This window comes from Lynx rufus, unplaced genomic scaffold (genome assembly GCF_022079265.1).
Source record: "Lynx rufus isolate CCGP_SWC_20201006 ecotype Redwood Valley unplaced genomic scaffold, mLynRuf1.p SCAF_4, whole genome shotgun sequence".
Lineage (NCBI taxonomy): Eukaryota > Metazoa > Chordata > Mammalia > Carnivora > Felidae > Lynx > Lynx rufus.
The window spans coordinates 76,132,919-76,151,061 of NW_025814856.1; the positions used below are offsets into that span (position 1 = coordinate 76,132,919).

At 41.6% G+C, this 18,143-nt stretch overlaps 1 protein-coding gene across 1 annotated transcript in view; it reads left to right on the top strand.

Moving 5' to 3' along the window:
• AMPH (amphiphysin) overlaps positions 1-18,143 on the top strand; it is a 251,669-nt gene that overhangs the window by 207,654 nt on the left and 25,872 nt on the right. Inside the window, exons 15-17 of the mRNA XM_047097205.1 lie at positions 1,868-1,900; positions 7,476-7,532; positions 12,848-12,973. Of these exons, the coding sequence (XP_046953161.1) occupies positions 1,868-1,900; positions 7,476-7,532; positions 12,848-12,973 (216 nt within the window). The remainder of the gene's footprint in view (positions 1-1,867; positions 1,901-7,475; positions 7,533-12,847; positions 12,974-18,143) is intronic.

An 18,143-nucleotide genomic window follows, 5' to 3' on the forward strand; every position in this document is an offset into this window, starting at 1 on the left:
AACAGGAAAGCCAGACCAGGAGACCTTAGAAATCAGTAAAGAGGAAGTGAGCATCGATCTAAGAGCTAGTTGTTGGGAAAGTGAAAAGACCAGTGCAAAGAATTCTGATACAACTGATGCGTTAGAAAAAGACCTGGAAAGAGTAGCTACGGCTGCTGAATTTGGTGACCGAAACCAAGGGCTAGATGAGGGGCGTCCAGTAGTAATCAATAATCGTGAAATTATAGAAGGCTCTGGAGCTAACCCTGCCCATCACGCAGATGTCTTAAATCTGCATCTCCAGACTGATTCTGTATCTAATATTGAAAATGCCAGTCCTGAGGGATGGGATTTAGCTAGAAGAGACATAAGGAAAAATTCAATAGGTCCTCCTAACCACGGTGTAATACATCACTCAGGACGAGGCAGTGCAGATGCAGAAGAAATTCAGCAGGAGGCTGGGTTACCTACTCCTGGGGTTGGCAGGGATGAACATCAGGCTGTTGTTTCCTCAGTAAACCATGAAGTGGCATCTCAGTCTAGGACAGACCTTAGTTATTCTCTGGGAGCTAATGCAAACCGAAGAGATTGGTGTTTGTGTAAGGCAGAGTTCTCGTTAATAGAGGGGTCTGAAAGTACAGTGACTGGGAACTGTAGTCCTACCATTAACTTACCAACTATTGTGAAAACAGACTCTTGGGCAACAGATCCAGGTCAAATCTGGCAGCCACGCTTGGATTCAGCAGTGAATAATATGGATATATTGGAATTCTCTGGTATACCAGATGGCCAAGCAAGTGGCTTTGCCAATTGGTTCGATTCCATTAACCACTGGCCTATCAGAGATGTGGGAGGCTTAGATAATTCCTGGGAACATTTAGATACAATTGAAGGCAAGAGAGGGCTGGAGGTGCACTGACCAGCAGATGTCGTGGGGGGACACGCCATTGCCAAGTGCTGGGAACAAAGGCGAGACACAGCTAGACTGTTGGTTCTGGGAACCTCCCGCAATGCTAGCACCGACAGTCCTGCTAGTCCCCAAGACAGTGACCTCAGCAACTCAGATTTATCCGAAGATGAAATTGCTAACCAGAGATATGGATTGTTGTACCAAGAAATAGAGCCTGATAAAGAAGAGGTACTTACCCTCGTATGTAGTATAGACTAGCCAAAGACTTCTGTAGGTTCTGTTTTTCCTAATGTTTCCCACCTATTTCATTCTCCATCACTGTCTTCTCTGACGCCTGCCTCATCTCCTTGAAATCTGTGCAAACCAAACACAAATAGGTTGACCAAAAAAAAAAAAAAATTACAAAAAGCAGAATGGTTGTGTTGGGAACTAATGAGTCTATGTACCATCCCGTTTATTGTGTTTATTCCACTTTCCTTTTTACTGTTCAACTGCTACAAATATGTAGAACAGACTAATTTACTATTCCTAAAATGATTCTACTCCAGCAAGAACACATGCAGTGTTTCCACCCAGGGCCCCCAGAAACTATAGAATCTCTCAAAAGCCATTCATTCAAATGATGTCTTAGAGAAGTCCTAAGAATGCAGATGGATTCTATCAGTGGCCTAAAAAAGAAGCTCACTGACTTTCCTCTGGAACCATCTTCTCATTACTGAGAAAGTGGGCTTTGCTTAACACTGAGCCATACACGAGCAACATTGTAAGAACGATCTTTTTTTTTTTTTTTTTTTTGGTCAGCCTATTTAAAATAATACACTTTGGCCTTTTGCATTTCCTAAACACTCTCGTGCACAGCAGCCTTTTGTATTATTTTAAAATGTGTGCTGGTCTTTACTTTCCAACTTGTCTGACGGACATTGCTGATCTCACAAAACTGATACAAAGTAACGTACTTTGATTTCCCTTTCTGTTTAGGCTTCCGGTGGTACATTTAATGGATTCACCCAGGTAAGAGATCGGTTTGCTTGCACAACCCATCTGTTGAGAATGAGTGGCCTCGGTGTCACTTGAGTAACATAACGTTTAAGCGCGTCGGGGCAGTACTTGACCCTGTCACTTGCAAGTTTGGTAACGGAAGCAGCAATGGTGGCAATATCGTAGGGTTGTGGTGAAGAGTCCATGAAATACGCAACCAGCACACTTTGCCCGGTAGCCCGGCACATACTAAGTACCTCCTGACTGTCCTAGCTACTGACATTGTTAGCCAACCACGGAATTACGCTGATTCCTCTACTAGAAATTAGAGGTTGGCCTGATCCGAGAGATCCACTAGATTCAGCTGTCGGAAAAGAAGAGAGAGGATTGTTTTGAACTAATGGGATGGGTCTTCAGAAAACAGAAATGGTTTTTAGGAGCCTCCTTATGCAGAATCATACACAGCCTTACCTGTGAAATGAGAAAGTTCCACTCAGACCCACATCTGAATGCAGGTACACACAAACACTAAGGGAGATGATAATGCATCTCTTCCGTCTGCCTGAAACTCTTTAAAAGGTCAGGTCAGGAGAATTGTTACTCATTTCTCTCTCTTTTTTTTTTTTTGAATTTGTGTGGTTAGCAGTTATAAATGCACGTCATTTAAAGAGCAACAAAATTGTATAATAGTGTTTTATATAGAAAGTTCAGACCATCCACACCTCCTCCATTTCTGATGATTTCTTAGAGGTAAATACTTCAACTCCTTTTACCAGGTTCTCTGATCTCAGCCACACATGTGCACATAACTTTCTTATAATGCTACTTTGTGGTTCCTAAATCATTATCTATCTTCTGTTATCTATCGACTCCTCTCTGGAAGGTGCGGACTTAACATGACTGCAGATAACCCCCCGCCCCCATGGCTCACCCCTCCTTCTCCTTCCTGCCCTCTCCCTGCTATAGTCCCACCAAAGCCATCCAGCCAATCTCTGGTAATAGTAATAGTACGATGATACAAATGCTGTCAGCGCCCCAGCCATGAAGTTTCCATTTACTTTTATGCCAATCTTTTGTTCTCCTTTGAGGAAATAATTGCAGGCTCTTACTTGTTTGCTTGTTGGTTTGTTTGCTTAGTTTTTTAGGTACATCTCACTAATTCAGTCCCATACTCTGTAGTTCTGTGAATCTCCCCTCCTTTTTTGTTGGCAAACATTAAGCATTCAGTCAGTTTCATCTTCCCGAAGAATTTGCTCGTCTCTCTTTCTGGACTGCTCCGTCTGAACTGGGTTCTCTCTGGCTACACCTGCTGCCCCAGCTGTTCCCCAGGCTCTTCTGGTATGTCTGACCTGGGACTGGCCTTCACCTCTTTCTTATGTCAGGCCTCTCTTTCTGGACACCAGTATCCCTCCTTTGTGGTTTAATCCCACATACTAGAACATGTCCTCATCCACAAATTAAAGCACATCCTCCAGTAGGCTTTCTAAGAAAAGTATGCATGAGAAATGTGTATTGGTGACCTTATACATCTGAAAATGTCTGTATCTATGTACAAAATGGTCAGTAAGATTGGATATTTCATTAGGATATGATATTTTCCCTTAGAATTTTGAAGTCATTCCTCCATTTTCTCTACCTCCTAGTATTGCCACTGAGAGACTGTTGTTTTGATTCTTTTTAAAAAAAATTTATCTTAGACTTAGTAAAATTATCATGACAACTCCATGCTAATTTTTAGAATAAACAATTTTCTGACAGAACTATTTCACAAACAGAAACTTTACTTCATGTTTGACTTATATAGCAAGATCATAGAGTCTTTTTATTTCCCTCAAGAATAGATTTTGAGGGGCTCCTGGGTGGCTTAGTCAGGTTAAGCGTCCTACTTGGGCTCAGGTGATGATCTCATGGTTTGTGAGTTCGAGCCCCGCATCGGACTCTGCTGACAGCTCAGAGCCTGGAGCCTCCTTCAGATTCTGTGTCTCCCTCTCTCTCTGCCCCTCCCCTGCTCGTTCGATCGCTCTCTCTCAAAAATAAATATTCTTTAAAAATGCAAAAAATAAATTTTTAATTAATATTTGAGGATTTTGTCAGTTTTCCCAGGGGCCTTTCTTTTTTATAATTTTTTTGACGTTTATTTATTATTGAGAGGCAGAGAGACACAGAGTGTGAGCAGGGGAGGGGGCAGAGACAGGGGGACACACAGAATCTGAAGCAGGCTCCAGGCTCAGAGCTGTCAGCACAGAGCCCGATGCGGGGCTGGAACTCACAAACTGCGAGATCACGACCTGAGCTGAAGTTGGTTGCCTAACCAACGGAGACCCCCAGGTGCCCCACCTAGGGGCCTTTCTTAATCTTAGTTATTTATAGCTTCTCAGCCTTTTGGCTAAGATCAAGTGTTGAATAGTTATTTAAATTGTATTCTCCTTCCAAGTATCTATTATGTTGTTCTCCTTGTATTGACCTGTTCTTCATGTATTGGCTGGTCTTTAATTGGGCATCACCATTAATTGTGTAATACTGTAATAGTTCGCCAACATCATTTTCATCTACTACTAGAAATTCTTTAGCTTATTTCAGAACTTTAATTTCAATTTGCAGGCAATTTGTATTTGTGTAGAGACTGAACCATTAAAAACTATTGGGAAATGATTGGTATTAGTCCTAGGTTTTATTTTAATTCCAATTTAGTAAACATACAGTCTTATGTTAGTTTCACATGAACGGATAGAGGTGGTCTGTGTATTTACAATGGGATATTTCCGAGCCATAAAAAAGAATGAAATCTTGGCCATTTGCAAAAGTGAAATAAGGCGGCCAGACAAAGACAGATACCATATGATTTCCCTCATATGTGGAATTTAAGAACTAAAACAAATGAGCAAAAGAATTAAAAAAGAGAAAGACAAACCAAGAATCAGACTCTTAACTGTAGAGAACGCACTGATCCTTACCAGAGGGGAGGTGGGCAGGGGGACGGGGGCAACAGGTGATGGGAATTAAGGAGTGCACCTGTTTGTGGTGAGAGCGGGGTGATGTCTGGAAGCGTTGAATCATTATATTGTTTTTTTGATTTTTGGTATTTTTAAGAAAACTCTCTCTCTCTCTCTCTCTCTCTCTCTCCTTCTTTCTTTCTCTTTCTGCCCCCTTCGATACCACTCTTTCTCTCTGGAAGTTTGTAGCATCTCTTTTTTACCCCACTTTTCTGAAATTTTACAGTGATATTCTGTGGTCTCAGTCTATTTTCATGCGTTGTATTAAGGCCCTATTAATCTAAAAATCTATGTCTGTTTTTAATTGGAGATTTTTTTTTTACCTTCCTCATGGTTTCTCTTCTGTTTTGGTTGTTCTCTCATTCTGTCGTATTCTCTTTTCCATATGTTCCTCACCTAGTCTTCTAATCATTATTTTCCTTGCTGTTTCTTTTTCTTGATCATCTTTCTCTTCTTTCCAGCTCTTTTAACAGGTTTTTTTTTTTACTCTTTTTTTTAAATTTCCAAGAACTCTTTCATTTACTGAATATTTGCTTTTTAATAGCATCATCCTCTTATGTCATGAATACACTTCTATTATATCTCTGAAACTATTAATAAACATGATCATTTTTGAAGGTTTTTTTTCCCACCTGCAAAGTCTTTATTTCTTCCATTTGCTTTTTTTTTTAACTATTCAGTTTTTTCCTTTAATATGTGAGACTTTTCCTAAATGTCTGGTGATCTTGGCTGTCTACTCCCATTTAAGAGTGAGATAGTAAAAAGCTGTCAGGGAACTTGTACCGGTAGGTAGAGTTCTCTGACTATAGGTGTTCTGGAACTTTCTGGCTCATTTTTCCTGTTGAGGAGCCCCTGATGTGAAATTCTTCAGGCATTTATTTTTCTTGGGCTGGTTAAACTTCCAGCTCTCTGTCGCATGTCTGGCGGGTATAATGGGAGGTGACTGGGAAAGAAGTTGGGGGTGGGGAGTGGAGTCCCCGCTCTCAGTATTTATTATTCCTAAGATGCCTGTGTGTTCCCTAGTCCAGAGACCCTCTATTTCAGCCTCTGCAAAAATGTCAAGTCTTGTATTGGAGTGAAGGGATATCACTTGGTTTGCAGATTGATGAAAGGATCTTGAGGTCCAGTCACTTTTTAGTAGACTTCCAGCCAGTTCCCCACCTTTAGCACCACCCAGCTTCTATTTCCCTTGGTACCCACATTTCTAAATCTTTTGTAAAAAAATTTTTAATGTTCATTTATTTCTGAGAGAGAGAGAGATAGGCAGACAGACAGACAGAGCAAGAATGGGGAGGGACAGAGGGAGAAGGAGATACAGAATCCAAATCAGGCTCCAGCTCTGAGCTGTCAGCACAGAGCCCCACGAAATGTCATGAAATGGGAGATCTTGACCTGAGCCGAAGTCGGAGGCTTAACTGACTGAGCCACCCAGGTGCCCCCCTCCCCTGCCCCTTGTCTCTAATTCTTGATCCTTTAGGAATTCTGAGTAATAAACCAGGTTGCTTTTTTGGCATTTCTTACATCACCTTAGGATACAGATTTTTTTCTGGGTCTGCCAACTTACTTGTCCATTTGTCTGCTTTTCAGTTTCAAAATTTTGTTGCTCTTATCTTTCTTCTCATGCTTTTTATGCTCAGGGATTTATGCCTTTTTAAATTTGCTTTATGAAATTCCCTTTATGGTTTAGTTTGCATTCTGGAGGTAACAGAGGTAACTGCCTCGATTTGACATCTTTAACCAAGTGTCACTATCTCAGCTTTTCTGTTGGGAACCTTTTCTGTAGGTACTTTTTTTTGTCTTCAACTGGTCAGATTAACCAGGAAAGACTTTTCCAGTCTTCCATCTGCTGGTTATAAACCTGGCTACCAGCATAAGGAGAGGTGAATATTGTCTTAGAGATCACTGTTCCCTTAGATTTATTCCAGCTTGATTTTTTAGGTCAATGAATACATGGTATGAAATGTTTAAGTTTTGGTTCAATATTAGCCCATAGAGGTCATACTTAGGTAACAGTGTAAGATTGAATTTCCAACATTTAAAAAAGTGTGAACATATAGCTTAGAGTGACTGAACTCTTTTTTTTCCCTCCTTTTTTAGTGTTTTATTTATTTTTAAGAGAGAGAGCATGAGCGGGGGAGGGTCAGAGAGAGAGGGGGACAGACTCTGCGCTGAAAGCTTCGGTGCTGACAGCAGCGAGCCCGGTGTGTGGCGAGATCACCACCTGAGTTGAAGTTGGATACTCAACTGACTGAGCCACCCGAGCGCCCCTTCGAGTTGTTAAATTCTAATTCAGTGTAGATGTCCAGAAGATAAGCTGCAGAACAGAAATGTCCCTGAAATCACTGCCCGCTTTTAAATGATTCTATGTTATTATATAGTATCATGCTAACCTACATTTATGACATCTATGTTTAGAACATCTACTGTTAAAATTACTTTCGCATTACCTGCTCTTCTGATTTAAAATCAAAGGAGACTGTTAAAAAACTTTATAATATGTTTATGGATACAATTGATGGAAGCTAATTTAAATGATATCTTTGTCTTTTTTTTTTTTTAGCAAGTTAGCTGGAACCTTCATAATTTTTCATCTTTTATTTTCTCCCCAATTTCAGCCCCAGGACACTTCATTGTTCACCATGCAGACAGACCAGAGCATGATCTGTAACTTGGTAAGTTAACTTTGGTGTGTGTTTTGGGGAAGCTGTTACTTCCTGCTGAATGTTCTAGGGTCGATCATTCTAGGTTATCTAGAGCTTGAATATCCAGAATGTGGTTTCTGCAGCCCTTTCCTTTCTGGAAGCTAGGAACGAAGGCTTCTGAAAAAATCTCATGGTGTCTTTGATGTTGGTTGCTTCTATTTCTAAAGGCACAGTGATCCCAACAAAACACAAAAGTCTCCTAGTTAATGGGCTTCCGTGGAAATCCATCAACGGCATGGATGTTTCTGCCTGCATGTAACTTTACTCCACAGGATTGAAAGTGAAATTGCTTCGAGAATTCATGCTCCAAAATAGATCTTTCCTTCTTCTTGAGCCGGAAGCGACCTCATTTCTCATCTCTCATCTCCTCCCTCCATTTTGTGAGTTGCAGAAAGTCGTGCATAGTAGAGATAGGATCCTTACATTGCTGCCAGAGGACGTAGAAAAAAGGCTTAGCTCGGGATCACTCCTCTTGGTGTTAGAGGAGATCCCTCCAAGATTGTTGTTGCAGTTGTCATGGGAAACCCTTTCCCCAGCAGCTTCCTAGTGAAGGAAGTTGCATGAAGAAGCCTTGAGTGACGTCACTGGTGAACTTGGCAGTGGTACACTACGGAGGACGGGGCGCTGTGAGAATTCGTTCACAAGGGTTATTTGTAGCTCACTGGTTTTCCCGTGGGAACGGTATGTAGTTATCCCAGCTCCTGGCTTTCGCACTGGACGCTAAGAATTGGATTTACGTAGAATAAATTTTTCTTTTTAGATGATTTCACTTCTAAGTAAGGAATTCTGTTCTGGGAGGTTTGTCTTTTTTATTTATTTATTTTTATTTTTTATTTTTTTATTTTTTTTAGTTTTATTTTTTTTTTTTAATTTACATCCAAATTAGCATCTAGTGCAATAATGATTTCAGGAGTAGATTCCTTAGTGCCCCTTGCCCATGTAGCCCATCCCCCCTCCCACACCCCTTCCAGCAACCCTCTGTTTGTTCTCCACCTTTAAGAGTCTCTTCTGTTTTTTCCCCCTCCCTGTTTTTATATTATTTTTGTTTCCCTTCCCTTATGTTCATCTGTTTTGTCTCTTAAAGTCCTCATATGAGTGAAGTCATATGACTTTTGTCTTTCTCTGACTAATTTCGCTTAGCATAATACCCTCCAGCTCCATCCACGTAGTTGCAAATGGCAAGATTTCATTCTTTTTGACTGCCAAGTAATACTCCATTGTATATATATACCACATCTACTTTATCCATTCATCCATCGATGGACATTTGGGCTCTTTCCATACTTTGGCTATTGTTTCCATACTTTGGCTATAAACGTGGGGGTGCATGTGTCCCTTCGAAACAGCACACCTGTATCCCCTGGATAAATGCCTAGTAGTGCAATTGGTGGGTCGTAGGGTAGTTCTATTTTTAATTTTTTGAGGAACCTCCAGAGTGGCTGTTTTCCAGAGTGGCTGCACCAGTTTGCATTCCCACCAACAATGCAAAAGAGATGGGAGGTTTGTCTTAAAGGTTACTTCGATATTTCTCAAAGGCCAGGACGTCTGGAATGCCATGTCTGTAGATTGTCATACTTTTTGCCTTTTGGGTAACCAGGTGAGAGGTGGAGCTGTGTGGCTTGCAAATAAAGATTTAAGTACTTAAAATGCAAATTATGTAGGTGCTGATAATGGAGCCAGAGGGACTTATGTGTCATATTCATTGGTGATTTTCAGCCTGAGTGATGGAGTAAGGGTTATACTAATGCTGGAAGATGAGACTGTTAATTATTGCTTGTGAATGGGTCAAGAAAAATGGAGAAATACTGGAATAAAAAGAAAGGCAGTGGGTCATAATTAAACTCACACCTATTACTTTGATGCAGAAGTCCAGACATAGAATCCCGTGGTTTTTAAGTTTCTCAAAACATCTTCATACTGCCCACAGCTCGCTGTAGAAGCTTCCATTTCTTGCTCTTCCCTTCTTTTGATATGTATTCTCTGAAGCATACATCTCGCACCTTCTTTCCATTGGGACTCTTAGCTTTGTCATGGCCGGCACTGCAGAAGCTTCTAACGTTGGCTGGGCCATGTGAGGAACTCGGAAATCCTAGCAAACCCACTTCTCCTGCTGAGTTGTGATTATATAGGATCTTCCCAGGAGCAGGACAGTTTCCCAACATTTGGTTCATTGACTGGTCTGAGCAAGGTGAAGGCTGAGGTTCGTAGTCAACTGCACATCTCCCCAGTCTGCATCTTACAGCCTACAGGACATCCCTTGAGTGTAAGTTTAAACTCTTTTGAATCTGCAAACCTTGCTCAGGGCTCAGTTAGCTCTATGGCCCTTACAGTTCCCACTAAATTAGCTTTCCCAAATTTGGAGAAACAGGACTCTAAGGCAAGTGCCATACTGGAATGTGACTAGACTCTTTTTTTTTTAAGTTTATTTATTTCTTTTGAGAGTGAGAGTGAAAGCCAGCACATGATTGGGGGAGGGGCAGAGAGAGGGAGACAGAGAATTCCCAAGCAGGATCCGTGCTCCCAGGGAAGAGCACCACACGGGGCTTCAACTCACAAAATTGCCAGGTCGTGACCTGAGCCGAAACCAAGAGTCGGACGCTTAACTGACTGAGCCACTCAGATGCCCCAAGAATGTGACTAGACTCTTAACCCCCTCCCAACCTATCTCCTTCCTTTGCAACGACCTGCCTTCCATCTCATGACAGAGGACACTAGAAAATGTGCACTGAGGCTGTACTTACCATTCTGTTCTAAAGGAAGAATTCCATTTCTGTGTCTCAGAGTTAACCATTGGGACATCCTGCTGCCACCAGTAAATTTAGAGTATACTTCTCCTTTGAATGTGTAATGATCACCACCCCGGCAACTAGTGCTCATAAATGGGTATGGCTTGGATCAACCCATTCACAAGTCTGCCAAGGGAGTCATCTTGCAGAAAGAAAGTGGTAGAAACAGGGCATAATTCTGACCAGGACTATTTTAGATGTTTCTGCAACATGTGGTTCACGGTCTGCCTGTGCTTTTCTTCCATCTTGACAAAATATTTACAATTTTACATTATCTTAGAAGGGATAGAAGGGTGACTTCTATTTCTAAATTGGAGTAGGTGATTTGATGTGCAATCATGCTACCATGTCTCATCCTTACTAATGACTCAGTGAGTTATATTTCTCCCCCTAGAATTTAAGTTGTTAAGTTGCACAGCTGTATTGTGATATCTCACGTGATATTATAATATAGGGGAGGTGTTATGACTTGTGGGGACATAACCAATCCTACGTCCTCTTCATACTGTGTTTCTGTTGCATTATCTGATTTCAGTAAGCAAATGCAAGTCACATCATATATGAAAGCACTTACTTATTCTTGCCTTGAGTAAAACTTCAGAGTTTCTTTGGACTTCCAAGAAACCCAGACTCTGATGCAAATGTTTTTTTTATTTTACGTTATTTAGATGTATATATATGTACAATGATATACTTATTTGACTCATATTTGGAAGCTTCTCTTGGTTCCTTATCTGGCTTCAGACTTTGTCCTTATAGACTCAGCCCACAAGGGGACCACCACCTGCATATGGATGCCTTGGGGCTTTGTCAAATTACCCTTCTTGTCCCTGTTGTGTAGGTCATTTGATATCGTCCTGTCATAGCAAATCACCTTGATTCCAAAATGGTAAGATCATATCCTGAGAGCTTACAGTATCTCTTGGCTGCTATGAAACCTTGCTCCATTATGAAGATAATTCTTTTGGAACAATAAAAGTGAAATCTTTTCCCATAAAAAACTCTTGAGAGTGTATTAGAGCGAATTTTATCTTATTCTTTCTTAAAAATTGTGTCAGATCGCCCCCTTAAAGGTTATAAAAGCCCGTAAAAATATCAAATCGCTGCACACTTGTCTACCAAAGTGTCCTTTCTCTTTTATTGTGTGTGTGACCATGGAGTGAGTCACGGTGGAAGATGCTGTGGGGGGGGGGGGTGGCACGCAAGAGAAATATTTTGTGTGTTAATCCAGCACGAAGGTACTTGTTATTCATTTCCTGTAATCTCAGCCTACCTTTCCCATCCCTTCCATATGGAACTTGTCAAAGGGGCTTTGGCTCTTCATTGCTTCTGATGAGGGAGAGTCTGACAGAAGTTACTGATTTCCCCAATCACAGTGTTTTTTGGAAACTTCTTACTCCTCTAGGAAAACACTTTTCAACTTTCTTAACACTTTAAATGTCCTGATGGAAAAGGACCTCAATGTGCCTTCTGATGGCCATCCATTTAGTGAAATCATGCAGCTAAATAAACGTGCTTACATTAGTCAGAATTGAAAAAGGGGAAACATTTTCAGTAGCCGTGGTGATATGCATTGGCTGTGGTGTTCTTAAGGGGCCTGTTGTTACTTAATATTGCTAATTTTGAAACTAACAAAGTCTGGAGTGAAGAGATTCCAGAGGATTGATTCAGCATATAATTGGGATCAGGAGGAAGTCTGTGTGTCAAGGTCACCGTGGGATGGAAAATCCTCACTCTTGGCCACACAATTAGAAGAGTCTAATTGGTATCACAGAGAATACCACCCTGTGGTCCCCTACAGAATTAGCTTATTATATGAAGAGACTGATTGCTAAGAATTTGTTTGGGGAGCGGGGGAAAGTGGAACAAGACACTGAACAGGAATATACAAGGCCGCAAAGCATCTGTGATTGTGGTGGCTACTTGCCAGGTAGCTGGGTCTGCTCCTCCCAGCCAGGTGAGTGGGACGGTGGCTTCATGGTGACCTAGTCATGCAGATGAATGCATTTTGATCTAAATATTGGAGTGACCCTTCAATTTGGGGTCATTTGAAATGCAGTGCATATCAGAGCCAGAAGGTCCCAGAACCCTGTGCCTCTGAGCTCTTTCTCGAGACCTCCTTCCAACTCCTAAGGGAGCTCTTAGGATCTCCTCTCTCTCTGCGAGATGGCAGAAAGTACCATTTTAGGATCTCTTGCAGACATCATAAAGCTGCAAGTAAGTAAAACGAGTAGTAGCCAAAATGGTAAGTCTTTGTCTGACTTCAGGGGAAATGACAGTGCTTGATGATGCTAAAGAAAAGCCTAATTAAGAGTTCATTTCTAGAGTTTCCAGTTAAGGGCTCCTGATGCCAAATGTGCGGCTTTTTTTCCAGCACGGACTTCATGAAGCTAGTTGCCCATAGGATGAGGAAGAAAGTCTTAATTGTCCAGTATCCTGTGATGTTATCTACTCACATGTTGAATCTTTTTCCTCTGACCCTAAAACAAACAATCAAAGGCTGAATCTGAACAGGCCCTACCCACAGAGCCGAAAGCAGAGGAGCCCCCTGCTGCCGCCACACCTGCTGTCGGGCTGGACTCTGGACTGGACACCCGGGCTGAGGAGCCAGTGGAGGGGGCAGTGGTGAGCGCCGCCCCCTTCCCACCCTCCACCTGCCTTCCCTGCCACAGCCCTGCTCATCTCATGATCTCATTTCTCCCTTCTCATCCATGCTTCACTTGGGCCAAATCACCTCATCTGCCATGGCTCCCCAGGTGCAAATAGCCTTTGTGCCCTTGACAGTGAAACTTCATTCTCGTTTATGTTTTTAAAAGGACGATATCCAGACACCTGATCTTTTGATCTAGTGAGAAACGTCATATAACCTCAGGCTTGGTTCTCAAAAAAAGGGTGTCTTAATTCTTTTCTGAGACTCTCCCATTCATGGTAGGTAGGTTGTAGAACTCACAAATAACCAGCCTTGTTGCCGTTGTGCTCTGTCTGTGATGGGCTAGCAGTGGCCCTGCAGGGAGGGACCAACCTGCGGGTGATAAACAGAAGGATACTAACTTTGTTGTCTACATATTGATTTCTTACAATGTTAGTTTCGTAGGTTGGTTAAGTCTCAGTGGCGGATGGAAACCCCATATTAAAAATCCTTGAATCTATAAAGATTCCTATGTGTACAACCATTTCCTCAAAACCACATCTGGTGTTGGCTCTTAAAAGAGGGACCTTGAGGTTGTATTCTGTGCAAGGGCGGGGACCCTCTGTCTGCTTGGAAACCCACTCTTACCCCGCTCCACACAGCCACATAACACACCAGGCTGAGCTCTCTACGCACCATATTGAATTGGACTGTGTAGCGCTCATGAAAGCGACGATAACACCAAGGAAGATTTAATTCAGAATACTCATGGAGGGTGGAAAATAGTTTATGTATGAAATGCAGTTAAAATGTCTCCCAAGAATCTCAATCAGGTTACCATTCATTATAGTCTTTACAGAATCTGTACAAAGATGAAAATCAGCCTCCCTCTTCCCCAGAAGAACATTGCCTAGATTAGATAACTGGAGAAATTAAAGTTATATTTCTTGCTATCATTTGTTGTTATTTTACCAGGAAGAGGGTAGGTCACCGGTCAAATCTATGGTTTATTAATAGAGTAGAAAGTAAATAATAGGGTAAGATAGTGATGGGAAATACAGACTCAAGCAAAAGGATTTTCCACTTACAGAGTTGGACAGAGTTCTATAGGGAAAACAAGAACTGTGCTCTGCTGGGTTGAGTCGCTGTTGGAAGTGCTGCTTACAGGGACTTCAGATTGGAGAGCGCTGAGGCTCAGTCTCAGGGCTCCAGTGTCGGATTTTCTCCCACATTCGCTAGTGATCTTCATAACTCAGTGCAGATGCCCCCCTCCATTGGATGTCAGATTTCAAACTGTCCTCCCATGTTCCCTTTAAGATTATTTAAATAACAAAGGAAGGGGAAGACACAATTAATTTTGTTTTACTACTGTTAGAAAGGGAATTGATTTTCAAAAGACTACAGGTGACACCCGGGAGTTTGATATTGATGAGGTTCAGATGGTGATTTAGAAATGACTTCAGTCCCAAAAAGTTGTTGCCAAATTTCTGTTTTGAATAGCAGCACAGACTTCATCCTCACCAGTACTTTGAAAACACATGGATTCCGTGCCCCAGTGTAAGGCTTGATGCCAAAACACCCAGGGTTTTGAGCAAGGCTGTGTGATGTCATGCCGTAGATTGGAGGTGTGAAATAGACAAGCTCACGAGTTAAATACCAGCTGGAATGTCAGCTGTCCATGGTCCCCTCTCAGCAGGTCCTGGCCATGTACCAGTTGCACCTATCCTTCTTTTAACAGACTTACAGAAGTAGTTTTTGTTTTCAGAATTCAAATTCAGGGGCGCCTGGGTGGCTTAGTTGGTTAAGCGTCCAGGCTCAGGTCATGATCTCACAGTTTGTGGCGTCAAGCGCCACATTGGGCTCTGCATTGACAGCACGGAGCCTGCCTGGGATTCTCTCCCTCTGCCCCTCCCCTGCTTGTGCTCTCTCTCTCCCTCAAAAAAACAAAACCAAAACCAAAAACAACCAGAGTCCAAATTCATTGTTTTTTCCAATGAACAACATTAATAGCTACCCATTACTAAGCAGCTACTATATCAGACCTACCATAAAGATTTATAATCTTTTTTAACCAAGGTTGATTTAAAAAATATTTAACACACCATGTGGTACAGCCATCACTAAAACCAGCTTCCCTCATGTCGGGTAAGGAGATATTGGACAGAATTCCTCTTTCTGAAAACACTTGTCTCCTAAAGCTTGTAAGTGAACTTTGGAGAATAAAAAACAATTTGGATTCCTTGTGAAATATAAGGCAATTTGGAGAGTCTTACGAAGGATTCAGGTACCTGTCGAGACGCAGAGGTTATGTGGGAACCACAGGTACAGCCCATCTGTGAGCCACCCTCTCTGAGGAGAAAACGTTCCAGTAACTCATTTTCCCATCTTCATACCGTCTGAAAAATGGCAACAGAAGAAGGCAGCTTACAGCAGCTCACTTGGACTAACTCTCATCAAAGGTGGCTCCTGTCTCTGTGTCATAAATTGACATGCTTGGATCAGGTCAGTTCTTCTCCATGTTCTCCCTTGAACTTAGGGAAACACCATCCTATAGAATGTAGTTTTGTCCTTGAATGTGGATTTACAGCTTCTTGCTTCCGGTCATAATCATGTAAGATAGTATTAGGGTTATTTTTTCCAAAGAAAGTTCTTCTCCCTTGCTAGATGTGTGATATTTAGTTGTAAAGACATAAAAAATTCACCTTGTGTCCTGAGAATTAATTAGTAGGTTGGCGATGGCTGTCATCAGTCAGGATTGGGTTGACATGACCTTTTGAGGTCCTTTTTTTTTTTTTTGCTGCCAAAATGTCACCACACAGTTATTATATTGAGTCTTGACAATGCATCTCATATGAGGTGAAGTTTGTGGTGGTTTTGTTAAAAAAAAAAAAAAAGAGAAAGGCAAATGCAATTTCAAAAACAGGAAATCTTAACCGTGGTTCACAAAGAAACCTAGGGCTTTCAAGAGAAGTAATTATTACGTTTTTGTTTGTTGTTCTATTCCCCTTTAGCTAATGTTTTTAGTTTTTCCCTACAATGCTAAATTGCTCCCGTATATCTGTAAGATGCATTTTATTTTTATCTATTTATTTTTTAACAATTTATTTAATGTCGAGAGACAGAGAGTGAGTGGGGAGGGGTAGAGAGAGAAGAACACAGAATCCGAAGCAGGTTCCAGGCTCTGAGCTATCAGCACAGAGCCAGACACAGAGCTTGAACCCAAGAACTGCGAGATCATGACTGGAGCTCAAGTCGGATGCTTAACCGACTGAGCCACCCGGGCACCCCTCTGCAGGATACATCTTAAAAGCCAACACTTGTTTCTTGTCCAAATGTTTCCATGTTATATAAGTGATGGAAATCATCTTTAGGAAAATAAATGATCAGTATTTGTTTCAGATATATATCAGAAAATTAGGTTAAGAATCAGATAAAGATTTTTACCTGCATTTGTTCCATTTTCTTGTTAGAAAGTCACTTTCTAATTTTTTCTAAATTTCTGTCTACTCCTGTATTTTGCTCTGATGATGTGAACTGGACCAATGCTTTTTTTTTTTTTTGGCCTATTATTTTTAAATATACTGCAATTAAATTTAGGGTTACCGTGATTCCTAAAACAGAAATGGGGGAAAGATCAAGGTAAAGATGTTTTTAGAATTGGTGGAGAAACCTGGAAGGCGAAACACTGACCCATTATTCTGGGGGCTACTTTAGTTTTCGCTGCATTTTGTTTTTTTGAAGATGTCACCAGACTTAAGTTGACTTGTCAACACCAACTTAAGCCACCAAGGTGGGGGGGGGCGGAATATATATATATATATATATATATATATATATATATATAACACTTAATCTTGCTAGGAAGATTTCTGTGTGCTTCAGTAGAAGGCATGTGGCTGTTTCTTCCTTCATTCAGTTGACAAATATATCGGAGTCCTCCCTAGATGTCAGGCTCTATTCTGGATCTGGGGCATACATTGATACAGTAAATAGACACAGTTTCTGCCATCCAAGTTCACACAGACTAGTGGTGGAGGAGGTCAAGATTGCAGCGTGCTCGAGGTTTCTTCCGTGACGGTCACGTGCATGGGAGACAGCATTTGAGGTTTCTCCTTGTGCAGAGTAAACGTGAGAGCCAGGGGCTTCCACTGTGCCTCCAGGCATGAGGTCCCAGTATGTCACAGGAACACACAAGATGACAGGAAGCCAGAGTACCTTGATTTCTTGTCTGCCCTTCATCATCGTAGAATTATCTACAAAGTCAAAGCGCCCACTCTGGAACATGCTTTAAATTAAGTTCTATCTATCTATCTATCTATCTATCCCTTTTTATAGAAAAAAACATCACAGAAGCGGCTATTTTCTCTGAGTTTGACTGCATTCCCACTAACAAGTAGTTACATTTTCAGTGCCCCTCTGGCCAGACAATGTCTCTGTTGTTGTGGTTGTTATTGTTATTGTTATTGTTATTGTTATTGTTATTGTTATTGTTCCATGGTACCCAGTACAGAGCAGGGTGCCAGTAAATTCTGAGTCATTAATTTGATTGGTTGACACTCTAATCTGGGGGTCCTGAAAGAGACTACAGCCAGAGATCTTAAAACACAAATATTTAGATGGTCATTTTCCTCCTCTTTGCTTCCATTCAGATAATTTAGTTTTGGGGTTTTTTTTTTCTTGAGAGACAGGGGGAAAGCGAGAGCATATGTGTGTGGGGGGGGAGGGGCAACAGGAGAAAGAGAGAATCTTTTTTTTTTTTTTTTTTTAATTTTTTTTTTCAACGTTTATTTATTTTTGGGACACAGAGAGACAGAGCATGAACGGGGGAGGGGCAGAGAGAGAGGGAGACACAGAATCGGAAACATGCTCCAGGCTCTGAGCCATCAGCCCAGAGCCTGACGCGGGGCTCGAACTCACAGACCACGAGATCGTGACCTGGCTGAAGTCGGACGCTTAACCGACTGCGCCACCCAGGCGCCCCAAGAGAGAATCTTGAATAGGCTCCATGCTGACGTCAGGACTCAGTCTCACAACCATGAGATCATGATCTGAGCTGAAGTGAAGAGTTAGAAGCTCAACCAGCGGAGCCATCCAGGTGCCCCCCAGATAATTTACTTTTTATATTTAGGAAAAGCAAGCTGCTTATTGTGATCAAAAATGCTGCCA